This window comes from Podarcis erhardii (assembly GCF_964252035.2).
Source record: "Podarcis erhardii genome assembly, chromosome: 1".
Taxonomy (NCBI): Eukaryota; Metazoa; Chordata; class Lepidosauria; order Squamata; family Lacertidae; genus Podarcis; species Podarcis erhardii.
The window spans coordinates 38,411,811-38,431,617 of record NC_138497.1 but is presented as its reverse complement, the minus strand read 5'-3'; the positions used below and the strand labels follow the sequence as shown (position 1 = coordinate 38,431,617).

At 38.3% G+C, this 19,807-nt stretch overlaps 1 protein-coding gene across 5 annotated transcripts in view; it reads right to left on the bottom strand.

Annotated features, from left to right (window-relative positions):
• Positions 1–19,807, bottom strand: part of NOVA1 (NOVA alternative splicing regulator 1) — a 148,437-nt gene that overhangs the window by 6,727 nt on the left and 121,903 nt on the right. For 4 of the 5 annotated variants that reach the window (XM_081862727.1, XM_081862729.1, XM_081862728.1 and 1 more), the window contains one exon: positions 1–118. This exon is cut by the window's left edge and continues 2,973 nt beyond it. The exons of the other annotated variant lie outside the window; for it this stretch is intronic. In XM_081862727.1, the coding sequence (XP_081718853.1) occupies positions 1–118 (118 nt within the window). The remainder of the gene's footprint in view (positions 119–19,807) is intronic. 5 annotated transcript variants of the gene reach the window in all.

The window sequence follows — 19,807 nt, the reverse complement described above, 5'->3', positions numbered from 1 at the left end:
CATCAGGTTTCTGGGAAAGCTGTACCCAAGCCCCTGACTGCTCCATTATAGCCTTGACTGTAGCACCTCCCTTCCCTATTATCAGACCTGCTGTGCTGTTGGGAACTATAATCTTTACCTGTAATTAAACAAAAAAATATGAATAATACTACTGCTTTGCACATTCAACATACTTAATATATTTTGCTACCTGAAACAGGCAGAAGAACTGAAGCAGACATAAGACAGAATTAGGAAACAAGTCATGTTCAACAAGTTTTTACATATATTCTGAGATAAGGTAGAATGGATTCTGAAAGAATTTTGGCATCACAGAAATGGAAAACCCTTTAATTATTGAGTGAAATATTTAGACAAATCAACATATTATTAGGAAAATATTGACATTTCCCCCATCTTCTCATTTGCAGTATCCTTCCTTCATATTTGAGTTGATCAAACAACATCTGTGATGGCATCTGCTTCAAATATACCTTTGGTAATATATATATTTTAAATAAAACAGACAAGAATATACATTCTAAATCTGACTATTCAAATAAATAGCTTTAAAAACCCCTAAAGACTTTAATTGGCAAAGCAAGGCATCCATCATCCATGTGGGAAAGTGGCAGGACAATTCCTCTAATCTAGTAAATATCTCCTTCTCATTCATATATATATATATATATATATATATATATATATATATATATATATGCAGGTTTTGGTGTCCTCGGGTGTCTTCCCGTGTAAAAGTTGGGGTGTCTAGGCGACGTTTCGACGAGGTCTCACTCGTCATCTTCAGGCTGGTGCTTTCGGCTTCTTGTTACTGGAACGACCTCGTCGAAACGTCGCCTAGACACCCCAACTTTTACACGGGAAGACACCCGAGGACACCAAAACCTGCATTCCTGTACCCGTGAAAATCTACGAAAGCAAATATATATATATATATATATATTCATGTCTATATTCTGGAGAGTAAAATAGTATGCATTTTGCAATAAAATGTATCACTCGTGTGAAGAAAAATTCAGAGTCTGTTTGAAGAAAAAATGGTGAATTATGTAATTTCTCATGTTTTATTACAGTTGCAGGAATATTTTTATACGGATTCAACCAATGAAATTTTTACTCCCAGAACTGAAGTTGTTTCCAGTGACAGAATTTCACTGATTTCAGTATTTCACTTCAGTAACAAATATCTAAAACACACATTTTATGTACATTTGCTTGGAAGTAAGTCCCATTCAACACAGTGGGGATTTACTTCTGTATCAATCTGCAGAGGATTGAGCTGCAAATGTCATACATTTTTTTAATTCAGCAAAGGATTTAGATACTTGGCTGGATCCAGCGTACCTTCCTGCAAAAGAGGAGTTTCCTCCATTGCAGAAAGGTTTTTCCTTCAAGAAAGGAAGCTTCTCTGGGTTCAACTTGCTACTTTTAAGTGATTGTTTCTGACAGGCTAAATAAAACATAGCAATTTTAAAAATATCACTTTCTACTATTTTCTACACAACACACTATATACTGATACATGACCATTATCTTGTTATTGCATCTCAGGCTGAGTAATAACAGTGGGCAACTATTAAATATGTAAATAAAGCTATTTTAATAATAGCTACTACAGTTACTCATAAATAATAATCTATGACATTGCAATCCTACAAATGTCGACTCAGAAGCCCCACTGTGGGACTTGTTCCTAGATAAATTACAGAACTGCACCCTATATTAACCATAGCCAACTTGTTTCAAGCAGATTTAGCCACAACCTAATTGGATTAGGAATACAAATACTTCCATCATGTAGCTGGTTATTCAGCTTCTTTTTTTGATAATTCTTGCTCTGTTCTATAACCTCATTCTATGGATTTCTCTCCATCACTGCAAATATGAGACTATTTTTTTCCACAGTAATCTACTACTGTCACACTTATAAATGGCTTATACTTTGCAATTCACCACACTGGAATGCCCCCATCCACCTTAAATTAACTTGAAGCAGTAGTTTCTAGATTAAAACAAAATATCCAAATGATCTGAGCATGAATAAAAATGGCAGATGTCAAGCTTAGCAAATATTGACAATATAAGGATATATACTCAATCCAGACACAATTATCTACATCTATCTATTGATTTCTGTATGTGGATCAGGTTTGCTACTTTCAGAAAAGCTGACTAAAACTTCACATATCCAGTGAACAGCAGTGCACATCCAACACAACTATTCACAAATGTGTCCCTACTATGTGCAGACTAACAAAAGGTTGTCCTTTTGGAGCTTTAGGAGAGAAAGCATTTCGCCTGAGAATTAAGAATTATTGGTGATAAAAGGTTTTCACATGAATGCTGGAGTTAGCTTGTTTTCTGCTTCTCTGGAGAGTAGGACCAGAAGCAAAGGCTTCAAATGGCAAGAAAAGTGTTTTTGACTAAATATTATGAAGAACTTTTTGATGGTAAGAGCTGTTCAACATTGGAACTCACTACCTCAAAAGGTGGTGGACTCTCCTTCATTGGAAAGGCACCTAGAAGGTGCCTGGTGCCAAGAAGGCTGGACGCCTTTGCAAGCTGTTGGGCAAGAGAGGTAGAGCAGGAAAATTCCCTGTACCGATTGGTGCATTTCTAAGGTGGTGAAAGTGAGTGGGCAGGACTTGATCCCAATTTAAGGGACAATCTGCCTTCCCTCCAGCCTCTCCATTTGCAGCAGCACCTGCCCTCCCTCCCTGTCTCCCAGTGTGCTTTGGGGTCACCACTAGGGGGCCACGTAGGAATTTTCCCCAATCTGCATTTGGGATCACAGACTGGGTTTGTGCCTACTTCACACTGAATAGCAGGACAGAGTGCTAGAGGATATTATTATTATTATTATTAAATTTATATACTGCCATATACCCAGAGATCTCAGGATGTTGTTTAAATAGGTTAATCTTTTTGATTTGATCACTTTTGGTAGTTCAGGTGCAGGAAAAGAAAGTTTGGTTTAGCCTGGTGATGCCCTTTTGGGCACCTTTCAGGGGACGGGTCGGCTCTGAGGCCCACTTCTGGGACTCCACGATTCAGAGGGTGAGATAGGGGCCTCCTTTGAAGCCAAACTCTCTCATCCACCAGGGGTTCTGTGTTCCAGGGGGCTGGAGATGAGATAAGGCCTCCCTTCTCACCTTCAGGGTGTAGCCGGGAATTGGGGCAGGATAGGAAGCCGTGCCCCAATTCCTTAGGCAAGGGCGGGTCGCCCAAGGGGTACAGTTATACAGCTAAGTCAGTTCCCCCTCCGCTGATTTCAATTTAAGGTCTAAATAAAAGCAGCCCAGTTCAACCCCATCTTATGCGTCTGCCTCTTTATTTGCCTATCAGGGCACAATGTCACCACTGCCAGTTTTCTTGCTTAAACTGTTTGCATAAACCACCCAAAGCTCTAGACTTTGAAGTGATATAAACATGTAATTAAAGAAAGAAAGATACTTTCTCTAGACAACCTCTATAGCTTGTCTTTATTTTTTAGTAACCTTGAAAAGAACAGGCTATTGAGCCTGCACAATATATCTATATCTATAAGTGCACATACATCATTTCCTAATATGCATTGCACATTATGCACATTTGTCCTATCCTTCCTGGTATAATAAACATGCTTTGAATAGAGAAGAGGAAAACCTACGTCGATGCATACTTTTAATACCATTCCAATTTTTCATTTGTTTTTATTTTGTAGTCTAAAAGCATTATGTACTTCACACATTAATGTTTCATAGAGTTCAAATTACATTTGCAGGAACAATTGATGTATTCTGAATAGCTTCATTTATGTGTTTCAATTCTGTCTAATAATAAATGTGATAGTCTGCTCACTGAATTATACAATATACAATCCAATATACAAAATGGATACACATATTTTGGGTTACAAAACATCAATAGGAAGGTATAGAAGATCTCAATATATCTTCAAACAAGGTAGCAATCCTGGACATTGAAATTAATAAAAGACACGCATAGGATTGTGCTGGAAATCATTAAACAGTAAGTTTTGGCAAATGCAGATAAATCTGTGTAGATTTAATGGCATTCTATCTAATAATATTCAATTAGTTCACTTCTTTAAATTCCTTTTAGAATACTGGATTAAATTTCCACCTACCCAAGTACGTGTACAGTGTGTGTGTGTATGTTTGTGTGTGCTTTTGCTCTTATCTCTCAAAGTAGTAGAGACAGGTTTGGTGGAGAAGTTGGCTAGACCAGGCCTCAGTTCCAGGTCTCACGAGGTCAGACAAATGGTCTTGAGACATGGTGTAAGTAACCAACCTCACTGGTCCTGGGCAGTATCTGTGGTGAGCTATGATAGGCTTTGCAGAATGAGCTGGTTGTCCATGGGGATGGGAAATTGACATTTTTTTGCTTCTCATTCTCTGATTGAAAGAGGAATTGTTTTGGGGTACTATGCACCACCAGATATGGCGGTACATGTTTCAGGTTTGGTCAACTTCGCTTCATTTCTGAAAGATAACTAGGTGACAATTGGCAGGTTCCGTGCAGCTGTTCGAGACAGAAGAATGTAAATGAAATGGGTGAGAATTTCTGATGCAACCTGAATGGAGAAGAGTGGGATATTTAAAACAGCATGTCAAAGTTCACAAGCTCAATGTGACCCGGGAGAGGGGGCACAATTGGAAAAAGTGGACTCACTGACCTTCCTCCAACCCTTCTAAATGTATCAGTGGTAATAATAGCGTTATGAAAATACTTAGGAAATGGTGATGATAATGTATGCAGAACCTCTTTAGGAGACCTTTAATGTGGACTACTAAGCCAATATTTGGAGCCACAGTTGAGTCACCCAGTCAAGGTAGTTACCAAGTCACATTGGTAGCTGGGATAACTAGACTGGGGACCAAGCTAGACTGAGGTGGCTATATAAAGTTGCACATTAGCATTTGTAATTGATAAAGATTATAATGCTATTTGAATCCATATTTGGGACTCATGGGTAGGATTCAACATTCTGTTATATATTTTACACCCCAAAGACTTATACTAATAGTATATAATTAAACTTTCCCTAGGCAACAGACTGTTACTCTGAGACCAATCATCTCCTGCAGCCACTATCTGAATGAATGCTTCAGCAGAAGCTTTTCCAACAAAAACTAAGGAAGAATTAATAGAAAATGATCTCATATCACATGACTTCCTTGGACACAAGCTGAATCTTTAGAGAGCTTAATCCATTAGCTTTATGGCTGCTGTGTGGCACCAGTGGCACAAAGTATTTCTAAAAGATATGCTCTAGTTCAACCAAAAGTAATTGAGTTGAATAGAGAGATTACAGTGTAGAATTATATGGGCTATGTTTATCCAAGAAGATGATTTAAAATGGTACTTATTGGCTATTAAAACCTGTTGCGCCATGACTAAGACTAAGGGGGATATAAAATCTTTCAAAACACTGGGTGGTGTGTTTTTTTGTTTAAATACATCCTGATCATCTCATAACATGTAGAGGAGCAAACAGTCTGATTTATTCATGTATGTCTAAGTCTACATATGGAAAACATTTTAGAAATTTAAAATATTGCTACCTAAAATGATAAAAAAAAATACACAGTTCCTATTGCCTTTGTCTGGAAAGGCACAAAATGAATATTTCTGGTTTTCATTGATTAATGTTGAAGTCTTTATACCCGGGAGAAAATTCAAAATTATATTATATAATGTTACTATGAAATTAATAGCAAATAATTTGGTTCATTTGGTTGTTGTGTAGAAAAGATGCAGAACTGCTTCAGATATTTGAAAATAGAAGGTAGTCTATGCAGCTTCTAGAAGCATAGTATGTCTAGAAAATATTGATTCAGACTCAGAGACTTGCTTGTGAATGAAAATTAAGCTCTTTCCCCAGGTTACATTGAACCCATGGAGAGAGAAGGAAGATTGCAGACATCAGGGGCAGCAACTAGTAAACTATGGTTAACAGCATTGGTACAAACCAATATTAAGCCATGGTGTGAAACTGGCTTAAGAATGACTTCCTGGTTTGTTTGCTCACATGTGTTAAGAAGCATACTGAAAAGGCTTGTTCATATCTTAGGATATTAAACCAGGATATTAAAAGATTATTTTAAAACCACCTTAAAAGATTATGGAAGCACAATAGATCCCTACAGATCACTAAGAACCTGTAGCCCCAAACTCACCTTAAAAGATTCTTTTGGTTTAATCCAATGTTTTGTGACTGGAAGGAGCCTCACACAATGGATAGTTCTATCTCCCTCCTGCCCTAAGCCTCTTTGTACCCCTGAAAACTTCTCCAGAAGACACTGCTTTGCCTTTTAGAACAGTGGTTCCCAATTGGTGGTCCATAGTCCATGGACCCCAGGAGATCTGTGTAACCCACCCAGGGGTCTGTGGTGTCATTCACATCACAAAAACTACCATAGAGATGTTAACATTTTCAAAAGTAGGAGGTCCATAGCTTGGCTTTTGAAAAACAGGGGGTCTACAGTACTTAGGTAATCGGGAACCACAGTTTTAGAGTTTTGTGTCAGTTGATCAGATTGTATTTTCACTGCATCTTTATAACATAAGAGAATGATGCATTTAGCATATTAATAGGTATATATCAACCTATTTCTTCTTTTCCTCTGGTGTAGAGCCAGTGTGGTGTAGTGGTTAAGAGTGAGACTCGTAATGTGGAGGTTCGTGTCTCTGCTCCTCCACATGCAGCTGCTGGGTGACCTTGGGCTAGTCACACTTCTCTGAAGTCTCTCAGCCCCACTCACCTCACAGAGTGTTTGTTGTGGGGGAGGAAGGGAAAGGAGAATGTTAGCTGCTTTGAGACTCCTTAGGGTAGTGATAAAGCGGGATATCAAATCCAAACTTTTCTTAAGGCAAGAATCTATTTGAATATGTAAATTCTGAGTCGCTGAGTCACTAGTGCAATCTTTTTCCTAATATAAAATATGTTTGTGTCTTTAAATTATTCTAATATTTGTTTAAGTTGTTGTTCATGTGCTTATAATCAGAATTCTCATCCTACATCTACAAAATGAACTTGAACCCCCTTGAGAAATTACACAATGTTTCTATGGTTTCCACATCCTCTGTTTTAAAATTAGCAGCAAGTTTGGGCAATACGGATTTCTTCAAATCAATCATCTAGAAAACAAAGAAATTTGGTTAACATTTATGTATTCTAAACTGATGAAGGGTTTTTATGACTAGTTCTACAAAGAGAATTCCATGCACCCTTAGTCTGGGTGACTATTAAGCTTTTCAAAAACACCTAAGAATATGAAGGTAGTAATGAGGAACCTGTGGACCTTCAGATATTGCTGGACTCCAATTCCTGTCAGCTCCAGCCAGAATCTCCAATGGTCAGGCATAATGGGATCTGTAGTCCAACAACATCAGAGAGCCAAATGTTCCCTATCCTGGTAGTAAAGCAATTTAGCGGGGGGGGGGGGGAATGGTTAGGCATTGATGCATCTAGGGTAATTCCCTGGGGATAAGCTGAGATAAAATAATGTATCACGCCTAGGGAAAAACAGAGAAAGAAAGAATCACCACTGAAATGTATCTCGCTTTACTAAGGTTGCCTGGGAAAACACTTCATTATGGAAGCAAAATGGACCCCTATAGATCACTAAGAACCTGTAGCCCCAAACTGTCCTTTAAAAAAAAAAGGCAAGTTATGTATCTAACATTCACAAGAATCTAAGAATTTTCAGACTGGCTTCTTTGCTTAACTTCCCTGTACACCATTTCCTCATACTAGCCACTATAGAAACAATATGTGAGCATATTGGAATGAATTATAAAAAAGGATAAGCTATGTTACCAAAGTGACTGTAGCTGTCAAAAAGCAAGTACCTAGTGCTTGCTTCCCTCATTGCTATGGTAATATGTGGAAACTGATCACATGTAGATGCCCTGATCATGTTGTTCATTTCCACACCAGAACAAACCCTCTCGATCTGTCTGCTTACAATGTCGTGGGAAAGAATGATGCAGTCAGGGTGTTTCACAGGTTCCAAGCTTCACAGATTACTGATGTGGTGTGGTAATCTAATCTTACCAAGCAGGTCTTTTGGTGGGTTTTCAAGTTATTTAAGATCAGGGTGTAAGGATAAATTCCTATGCACTCTTAATTGGAAATATATTTCCATTGAAATCAATAGAACATTAAAAAAGAAAGAAGAAGTGTGCATGCACACGAAAGCTCATACCAAGAACTGACTTAGTTGGTCTTTAAGGTGCTACTGGAAGGAATTTGTTTTGTTTTAAAGAAAACAGAGTAAGATTGCATACTCACACATATTTATGTGGCCCCTTTTCTTAGAAATTTGAGTGATTCAGATTCTCAAAAATATTTTATTCTTATTTCCCTATGAATGGGGCATTAAGACAGAGATCTATCAATGGAATGGTTCTGCAAATGATAACATACATTCTGAGTCTTAGATTTTGCAAAGCTACCATATATAACAAGTTAATGCATGCCATTAATGAATATAGAATGAATGTGGAATTAAAAATTCAACATGCAATCTAAGAAGAATGCTGCTATAACTCAGGTTTAGAGATTAGAAATGGACTCACAGGGAAGAATTATATCAGTTGTATTGGAATCAGGTTTAGGAGTAAACAGGAAATGCTTTATAGCCTACTTACATTTTTTTATTTTAATAACTTTGTCACAAACAATGTTAAATTTCATTAAATCGTGCTAAAGCTGCAATCCCTTACCTGTCAATAAATCCCACTAAATTCAGTGGGACTTGCCTCTAGCAACGCATGTAGAGCATTGCATTATAAGCTTACAATCCTATGAATACTTTCTTGGGTGTAAGTGACATTGAATTCAGCAGGACTTAGTGGTTCGTAAGGTTTCATTTCTTACACGTATTCCCTAATCCTTCCTGTAAGACATACAGTGCAGATAACATAATTCCTGCATGTTTTCCTGTCTGGACAGCTTTCAGAAGCCAGCCCCCCAAAATCGAGATTTACAGCTCAAACTTATTGCTTGAATGTCTGTTTAAACCTAAACACCAGGTTGGGACCTGAGAAGGGGAAGGGGGCTTTAATCCTTTGTGCCTTGCTGCAGTCTGGACCTGAAGGCCCCTAGCCCCAATACACCTGTTACAATATTTGCATTGGAAGAAAAGCTTGCACTTACACCAATGCAATCCCAATTAAAAATGAAACTTTTCTTTCAGTGTTAATAGCAGGCACTGGAGACTTGCTCTGAATCAGTAACATAATGCGGCTGCGTGGGTCGGGAAGGAAAATGATCCTGCATTTGTTTAAAAAAAGTATTACCATGATTAATAATTGAATTAATGGCATGTGGTCCAGTTTGTGCCTAAGTCCTATCTATTTGCTAGTTTACGGGGAGCCAAGTGTGATGCCCTCCAGTTGTTGTTATACTCTGACTCCCAACATCTCTGGCCACTGTTCATGTTGACTTGCGATGGGAGTTGGAGTCAAACATGGGGAGGGCACCACATACCCCTGTACTAATTATAACCCTATTGAAAATGCAACAATTTAACTGCGTATTCGATTCCAATATTATTTTATGAATTTTGCTTTAAAACAGCTAACATTTTGCAACAAGTGGAAACAGAAACCAATGACTGATGTTGACTTGCTTTTCAACTAAATTTAACAATAAGGTTGTAAAAAATGAAAATGCTCTTGTTGGTCAGAATGGTTGGATGCCGGTGAAAAGTATGAATAGCTAAAAGTAGGGTTGCTGTATTTCAAGAGCTAAAAATCAAAAAGTTGTTGAGCTTTTTTAGGGCAATTGCCCAATAGCACTGACCCTGAGCCTCCCACACCAGAGTCCAAGCCTGAAACAAGTCTAGGGTGCCCAAGCCTGAACCAGAGCCCAGATTGCCCATGCCAGAGCCAGAGCCCAAGTCACTCGAGCCCAAACCAGAACTGCCTACAATTTTTTTTTTATTTTTTAAAAAACCAAAATCCAGGACATTTACTTTAAAACATAAAATTCCCCCCCAGATGGGCATGTAGGACCCCAAAAAGAGGGCATGCCTGGGAATTCCTGGTCGTATGGCAACCCTACCTAAAAGGGAAGAGGTTCCTTTAACATGTGAAATTGCCAAAGCTGTAATGAGGCTATAAACAACAACAACATCAACATTGCTTGGATCAGAATCACAGGACAACTGAGCAGATGATTCCTGTTGGTGTGGCCTGTTCAGCAGAAATGTAACTGGCTAAACTGGTTTGGGGGAAAGGCGTGTCCTTTCCCCATATGAAATGCCAAAGGCATGCTCAAACAGAAGGTAATGTTACCAAATTTGGGTTTAGAAATGAGCTAGAATAATTCCTGTTTGGAGAATGGAAGATCAGCCGTTTCAATGATTTAGTGTTGGGTGTTTTGCAGTTTACTCCACTTTGTCTTCCATGCTTCCTCTCCTCACTCTTGATTCGGCTTTAGGGATCATTACATACTGAATCTCATTGGCTATGCATCATTTTGATGAAGATAAAATAAAGCTTCCTTTTGTTACTTTGATGAGTTGTAGATTTTTTAAAAGGTACTCAGCAGCACCAGGGTGACTGACCACCATTGTGGAAACCATGGACACAGGGAAAAGAGAGGGAGGGAGGGAGGAAGGAGGGGCAGGGAGGGGGGGATTTTGAAAATCTGCCCAGCAAAACCAAGTATTTTTTCCCCAAAGATGTTCAGCTCTGCCATATTTGAGATGCGTTCTCCTAGTAAGATATTTCCAAAGTACGATGAGAAGTTGGAAGAGAGAGAGAGTAAAAGAAATATAGAAAGTTAACATCATTAACTTCCAAACAATTCCTGTGCTGGAACTGCTGTGCTGGAAATTGATGAACTCAGGAAACCAGATTTGGAAGATGAGAATTAACTTTGAATTGCAAATTTATATTGTAAGGGACTGCCTGTTTGTAGGACAAAAATGCAATCTTAAATTATAAATTATTTATAGATTAAATACTCATAAATCAACTCACAATATAAAGTCTTCACTATTGCTCTCACATACAAGCATATTAATTTGGACATTTAATATTACTGACAGCAGGGTTTTATTCCAGGGTCTGGGTTGTAAATGAGATCATATTTCAAATATCCATGTTAGAAACAAAATATGTCAACGCATTCTAAAAGTAATCTTACTATCAGAATATGTTGGTTAACTGTTCAAAGGTATTTACCACCCAGAATGTCCACAGACTACAATTTATACATAATAACTCACATGTTATTGCATTGGTGAACTATGTGCCACAGGTAAATATGCAATTCTTTGTAAAATTATAGTTCATACCATTTCAAAGTTTGCTCAGAATGGTATCTCTCGAGTAGGCGTATTGCATTTTGTGACTCGCATATAAATCAACATACAACTTCTTTTCACGATAGAAGTTTGATAGCATGTGCCCATAACAATATATAAACTTTCCAGTTGCACCAAGTCAAAGCCAATCGTGACTGGCATTCTGTTTCCAAAGCCACATGGAAGCCAAAAAGCAGGACAGGAACGATATAACCATCATCTGTCATTTGTCCCCAGAACCTGATGATCAGAAATACGTTGCAACTGAATGTGTTAGTCTATTTACAGATAACTGCTATGAAGTGTCCATGGTAGAATAATTGCCACTTTTGAAGCCATTCCAGGCTCACCCCAACCAGGATAAAAGATGGGTTTGAGCAGTATCCTTCTTCCTTCAAAGTGGTTTCACAACCAACTTTCTTCTACCCCTGACATGGGTGCACCAAAAGTGAGGAAGTGATTATGTGGAATAATTTTGCTGCTGAAATGAAGAGATTTCTGGCAGCAGACACAGAGAAGTCTGCAACATTCAGTTAGCCCCTCTAGGGAATATTCCCTCCAGGAAATTTAGGATTGCTTCCTGAGATGGCCTATAACACGTGTGGGGGAACTTTTTTCTCCATATGTTTTAGAACTATCAATCCCATCAAGGATGATGGGAGTTATAGTACAGCAACATCTGGAAGTCCAAAATTTCCCCATTCCTGGGCTACAGCCATTTGTAGATTTATAATCCATAAACCTGTCTAATCCTTTAAAAAAACAACTAATCTAAATATCAGTTTAGGATGTTTTCAGAGGAGGGGAAAGGAACAAAGAAGTCAAAATAGACATTTTTAAAATTAGTCACAAGATGATGAGAATGGGATCCCAGTAACACACACATACCCTTTCTCATAATGCTAAATTTTGCTTGGTAATACGTTCCGCACAACACCTAATAAGCATATAAAATCTATCAGGTGTTGTGCGGAACGTATTACCAAGCAAAATTTAGCATTATGAGAAAGGGTATGTGTGTGTTACTGGGATCCCATTCTCATCATCTTGTGACTAATTTTAAAAATGTCTATTTTGACTTCTTTGTTCCTTTCCCCTCCTCTGAAAACATCCAAGCACTTTAGCCTTTCTTCATAGGGAAAGTGTTGAAATCACTTAAGCTCCCCTTGTGGACTTCACTGCAAAGGTACCCAAAAGTATTGTGTGTCTTAAGAAATTTGTGGGTTGCACATCAAATATTTTTGCTTTTCTATTTATATTTTTGTTCATTGGAAAAATGAAATGAAATCCAAATCATAGAAATAAAAATATTATGTGCTATATGTAAGAATTCTCAAGTGCAATCCTACCCCCGTCACCATGCTGATGTCTGAGAAGGTTAGAACAACATGCAGATTGAGGTTGTGGTGTGTGTGGCAGGGGTAAGAGTGGTGCTGGTGGGGTTGTGCTATATGCATATGCCCTGCAGAAATATGCTGCTGTTGTGGCATAGGAAAAAAGCAAGAATTAATTGTGTCTCCCTTCTGCCTGGCTATAGCTGACAGGCCTGAGATAGAGTGGTGGTTATGCCACTCTGTTCTTCCCTGTCAACACTTAAGACTGCTCTCCTAGTGACTTGCTTATTTCTGACAATTTCATTTTAACACCAATAGCGGGAAACGGTGGTCTTAAAAAAGTGTGGCATCGAGTTCTTACCCCCCCCCCCCGGTATCTCCATGAATGGCATTAATTTGAGGCTGGTTTCACAATAAATCTCTTCCCAAAAGCATCAATTTAAGTAATAAAGCATGCATACACCATTACTGTTAAGTCACTATATCATTTTTAATGGGCTCAGTTAATCAGTTTATGCCATCATACTAGTTCTAACAGTAATATTCAGGCTGCAAGCCTAAACTTACTTTATTATGGAATACTTCTCTATGAAGACAACGGGAATTTCTTCTGAATAAAATTGCACAGAATTGCACTGACTCTGAGAAGAGTGAAACAGTTAACAGTGGAAACCTGTAACATTTGGTTCATTGGGGCTGACAAAGTTTAGGACTACATGCATACTTTCACATGACACAGCAATGAACAAAACATGGATAGTGTAATTGGCACTGCACTCTTGCAAAACTGTAGGAAGATTTGAGCAGTGTGACTTTTGCTTGAAAATTAATTTTGTTGAACCTGATGGAACTTGAGATAATGTGAAAGTAGCACAACTGTGTTTTAAACAGATGTTTGATCAAGTTTCTGACATAACTGAAGTTTGTGCCAACTAGATTCAACAACAGGATGTGATACATTTGAATAACTGAAAGACTATGTTAAACAAAATAATTTGAATTTGTCAGATTACACTTACACTATGCAGATGGTGCCCTAGCTATGATTATTTTTCAAAACCAAAAAAACCCCCCAAAGCACCAAAACAAAACATGGCTATGTTACCACATTACTGGTAACCTGGGTCTCCGGCTGGTTTTGGACTACAGTTCCCACCATCCCTGACCACTGGTTCTACTAGTTAATGCTGATGGGAGTTGTAGTCCCAAAACAGCTGGAGACCCAAGTTTGGGAAAGCCTGGTGTAAACTAAAAAGTATTTTTGTTTATGTACCACTAAATAATGAAAAAGTGCTCAAATGTAAGGACACAAATCTTGCATTTGTCTACACATGTGCACGAGACCCAGCACTGAAATTAGGGAAAATTGGAAATGTTGCATATTACAGAGGGTTTTGAACATCTTTCACAGGTGGTGAAAATAGTGGAGAAAAAAGACTTGCTGTTTCATTGTAGCATTGCTTTAATGAGAGCAAGCAAGCTGTTTGATATTCTGAAAACTGAAACTGCAGGCACTACTGTTTTTTGAACAGAAAGTGAAAAGTAGCTGATGTGTGTAGATTTCTGAACAAGAAGCATGGGCTCTGTAATTGCTTATTGTTGAATTGAATGTATTACTGACCAGTTTCTCCAACAAAAATAAGGATTTTTTCTTAGTTTTTGTTGTGGTGATGGGGTAGCTCCAGTCTTCAAGCAGCAGAAATAATTACTGCATGCACCTTGCTTTTATTCTGGTATTTCCTGTCATAAACAGACAACATACCAGTAAAATTAAATTTTATTGTACTCTTGGCCAAGATTCACAAATACATTAGCATAGTTCTATCCAATGGTTGAGCAACACACGAGGAGAAATTGTGTAGGCAGTGCATACGTTGGCCCCACTCCATGTGTGTGGCCTCAAGTTTGACGTTTTGTTGGGGTTTATAAGGGTGGGCAAATGAATGAGGGGTTCTGGAGCACATGAAGGCTTCTAGGTGCATTCAGCTGAATGCGCATAGCCCCCTTCATGTTCTGTATGTGAAAGGGACTTGGTGTGGGTGGGCAGAACGTATACATGCGAGACCTCCCTTCCCTCTTCACAAATTCATTTCGAATGCCTGAAGTGGCCATGTTTGTTTCAGTGAACAATGCTGCAATTGTGATTGACACATAAATCGTGGAGCTGTAAATTTGTCATTAATTCATTGGCTTGCTTTCTTAGCTTCCATTTGGAAACCCATTTGAAATAAACATTTCATTTAATTTTTCACAGGAGCTTGAATGTTATCGGCTTGAAATGCAGCTTCAGCCTCTGAAACAAAGCACACTTTAGCCCTAACCCTGAAATACAATGAATTGTGATTGTAGGTAAGCAACTGACGATCGTAGATTTTTCTGAAAATTAATATCCATAGAATAGTTTATTCATTTAGGTGACCCAGGTCTACAATGCTTTCTGTTTTGGTGATGCATGTATTTCAGTAATGGGGCTTAGAATTACTAGATGACTGATAAGAAGTGCACCCCCCCCTCAAAATCATGGTCATGATAGAATTCTTTTCCTTTTCTTTATAATCAGTGTTTTAACCATGCAAACTGATTCAAAGGCACTCTATTTCTGCTTCCTTAATACTGCAGAGAGAATGTGTTTGATTGGGAGAGGCAGGGAAACAATGATAGGTTGAGATGGATAATAGCTAATAATGTTCCAAGGAGGATGCTAGTACTGATATCACCTGCACTCCTATGAAGTGATTATCTGCTACAACAGTGTGTGCATGAACCAGCTGAGTCGTATTTCATTTATTTGTTGCACATCATTAATTATGAACAATTTAAAGGTTTCCCAACATCAGGATTGCTAATGTCTTTTTCTTGGCAGATTCTCAAGCATGAGAAACATGCAATTAGATGTGTTAAATTCTATATTATTGATACTTATAAAAGAGCAGCTGAATAATTTATTTCACTGATAATGAAAGGTTTTCGTATTTCTGCCTATGCCATGAATTATTTTGTAGGAACATACCAAGGTTGCAAGCCTAGATAGTCATTGATGTGTATGTGAGACTTCTGCAAATGTTCACTGCAGCCAATCACTAGGCTGAAAAGGTAAGTAATTTTAAAGAGAAATACAGCTTGCCCATTATGCTAGGTGGCTAGCTGCTGAAAACATTAAGCACACTTCTGCTGACATTCCACATGTAGTTCCATGGCTGCCAATGGCCAAGATGCTGTTCAATAGTTGTGCAGAAATTCTTTATAGCTATACCTCTTTATGTACACATCAAATAAACCTCTTATTAGCAAAGAACGAAAATCACAGTTGCACTCCCAGCCACAATAGTCAGCAGCATTCAGATCAATGACAATAACTGAGCCAACAAAATGCTTTCTGAAAGACCCAGGCTTAGGCTTGATGGTTTAATAAGTTCAGTGTCAAGGTTTGGAAGAGTCAAGTTTGTGAAGGCTGAGGATGTTGGCTGAACTTTTGTCCTTCCTGGCTTACTAGAACAGTCTGATCAAACTTGGCTAATTGGATTACAGAAGTTATCAATGCCTATTTGGCAAAAGGTAAGATCCTAATGGCAATAAAGGAAGTTGTGGTGAGACCCTGCTTAATGAATAACTCTCAGCCAGTTTTAAATATTTCAGATTTTGACATAATGGTGTGGTATCTTAATCCAGTTTATCCTGAATGATATTACCTGAACCCATTTCACAAACTGGCTGACCTAGTTTTGTCATCAAAAGTGTCTCAGTCACCCTACTGGACAACCTGCACCAGCAGATGGGATTAGGGTTGTGATGGCTGGTGACGCCTGAACCTGGTAGAACTGCTTTGGGACCAAAAAGGTTATGTAGGCAGAGCCAAAGAGGTCTAGGTTTCTCCCTACCCTCCTCCCTTGCACAGAAATAGTGGACACTGAAGATGAACTGATAAGGTCAACAGTAAAATTCAGAATTTAATCTGCTATCCTATGCACATTTACTTGGGAATAAGTCCCACTGAACTCATAAGGACTTACTTCTGAGTAGGTATGTATGTAGGATTGTACTCTCAGTGACTTATAACTTAGAGGTAAACAGAAAATGCATGTATATAAAAAAGTAAACCATCAACATAATTTTACCTCCTTTCCTGCAATTAGAAATATAGTCTCATTCATATGTGCTGCAACAAATAAAAGTTACTTGTGGAAGTTTAAGGACTATCAGATAAGCTTAACACATAACTCCCACAATGTCTCAACATGCCCAGATAGCTAGTTATGTATCTCTTAAATTCTATGTCTGATAGTACATACATGTCAGAAATAGAACTTAATCTCAATCTTGCACACTTACATTTTAACTCAATAATACTTAGTTTTGAATAGACATGTAGATGCTGGCCTGCATTGCTTTTTCCTCTGCCACTGATGGTGAGGGGAACTGGGGCAGTGAGGAAGCCATTCCATCTGCCTGCCTACCCTGCTCCTAGGTGTCCAATCAGCTTTGCCCCAACAGACATAATAAATATGTCTGGGTGAAGGGGGGGCTATTGCTTCTCCAGAAACTCTCAGTAATTTTCCAACCGTTACCCTTCTGGACCACCAGGCAGAAATGGGATGAGTGGAATACACTATACTCTTTCCTAGGTATTAGTTCACAGATAGAGTGCTGCAAAAGTGCTGGGGCAGATATTCCTGTTGCCATGTCCACAACCACTTTTGCACCCATTTTGGCTGGTTCCAGAGATATTGGAACTGGCCCTATAGCCTTACCCCAATGGAATACAATTAAATTTATGAAAATGGTAGGCCAGACTTGCATACCAGGCTCATACATCACTGCTCCCCATTCCCTACCTTGAGCCAATACTCTTAATGTATCCCGTTATTAAAAAAGATTACTTAAACAAGTTGTGTTCACAGAGAAAGCTATTTTTAACATTGATACATTTAGTACGCTCAGATGTGAACCAGACATTTTCCTGTATAATTTAGGATTTGATATGACTATGTAAAATGTCTACCCAGATATGTTTTTTAAAGATAGCAGTTGTTTGTATTTGATGTAGTTTCATTAGATGTTGCTGAAATTATTTTGCTTTGATGATAGTAGACTATGTTTAATCAAACTTAATGCTGAAGTTGCAATGTATGTATTCTGGCATATGCTTTATGAAACCCTTTCATGTAGTTGGCTACTTTGTGGCAAGTAGTTTACAACTGAGGAAGTTTAGAAAAATTATCTCTTTCAAAGGAAAAAATAGGTCTACATATCCCTTCCTTTGAGAATCTCTCACTTTTTCAGTTGAGAGGAACCATGTCACCTTTTGCTTGTATTCCAGCCTTGTTGATTCTGGTAATTAGGATTTAATAATGGTTTCTCAGCTCTGCATCATTAATTATTACAGTAGATTTGTAATGCTAACTTGCACTCTGTAATGTTTTTATAATGTTTTAATGCTACTGATCTTTATTATTGATAACGTTGTTAATCTTCTTTTCTGTCATGCTTAAGTTGTACTAAGTAAAGGGAATATATAACCTATGTGCCTAAAGATTTGTCCTTGAATCTGAAAATTTCTGTGCGCTGATAAGAAGGGGGACTAACCCTCCCCCTTTAACGTAGCAATTGTTGCAGAGGGAACTGAGATGAAAAGCCAAACTGTCAGACTCTGTGTCTGCTACACAGTGGCGTAGCGTGGGTTGTCAGCACCCGGGGCAAGGCAAGTAATTTGCGCCCCCTAACCCGTGGATTTGCGCCCCCTAACCCTAACCCCCAGATGTTGCGTCCGGTGCGGCCGGCCCCCCCTGCACCCCCCACGCTACGCCACTGCTGCTACATAGAAATCAGGCTTAGATTTCCCCTCTGAACAGAGCAAAATTGTCACACCGCTACTCTACACATTGGCATGTTTTGCTTAAAGGGTTCTGCAAGGTCTCATGCTATGGTGTTCGATATGGACATGAAGCTCCTGGATGAGGTCATCCATAGACCTGAGTTGATTATAGTCATCTGATTTTAGGAAGGTAGTGCAAGTCTTCACCCAGAGTTTTAGGGCAGAGACAGACAAACAAACTGAAGCATTATTTGTTTTATTAAACCAATGCCCCCACCATTCCTCCAAGTTCAAGGTGATGTATATGCTCCCCCAAAGCCTGTCGAATACACTTAGGATAGTTCTCACAATGGAGGCAAGTACGTCCTACTTAATTCATTCAGTTTGATCTATCATCATTCATAACCTATGCTACCTACAACTTCTTATTTCTCCCCAAGTCTTTCTTTCAGTCCCTTTCTTAACACTGCATTTTGGAGTCACTTTCTTTCCATTATCCCTGCCATCACACAATTTCTTATTTCTTCCTCTGAATACATAATGGGACATGGGCACTAAATCCTCTCCCTTTCTTATCTCATTCTTCTCTATGGTTTTAATAATTTAACCAGAACCAATGATTACACTACCATTTATTATTACAATCATCATTACTATTTAAATACAGGATAAATACTAAGAATCGCAACAGTAGCGAGCCAATATTTTCCTAAAGTATGAATAAAGTTGAGCAACCAAATTAAATAAAATCAGAATTAAGACTATACTACTTTAGAATTAAGACTATACTACTTTAAAACAACAGACAACACAGATTAAATTTGCTACTAGAACATGTATTCATTGGTCTCCAGAAAAAGAAAGTGCTTGAAGCAATATTACTGTAACACAAAATATTCACAGTTCCTGTTCTAATAAGGGGAAAGTATAAAGCAACAAGAGTATTTATCACACTAACTTCACTGGTAATGGCAGAAGCTATGTTAAGGACACATTCCAAATCATTTAGTGAAATCTACTAAGGGCATTTTGTGGCATGTGGAAAAACATAGTTTAAGGAACAGTACCATAAATCTAGCATTAATCTAGCTCAGATTGTTTAAAATATCTGAATAAACTATACACTGAAGCCAGTGTGGTATATGAAAAATGAAATTCCAGGCATGACTTTGGTTTTGAATTTTATCCTGAGTGTTAATGAATGCAGCATTTCTTGCTCCGAACAAATAGGAAAACAAAATATATATCTGTACAGTTGTGTTTGAAAACTATCGAGCTGAAACCAATTTTCATGTGACAGCCGCAGTGCAGATACTTGGCAGTATGATGGTGCTGAA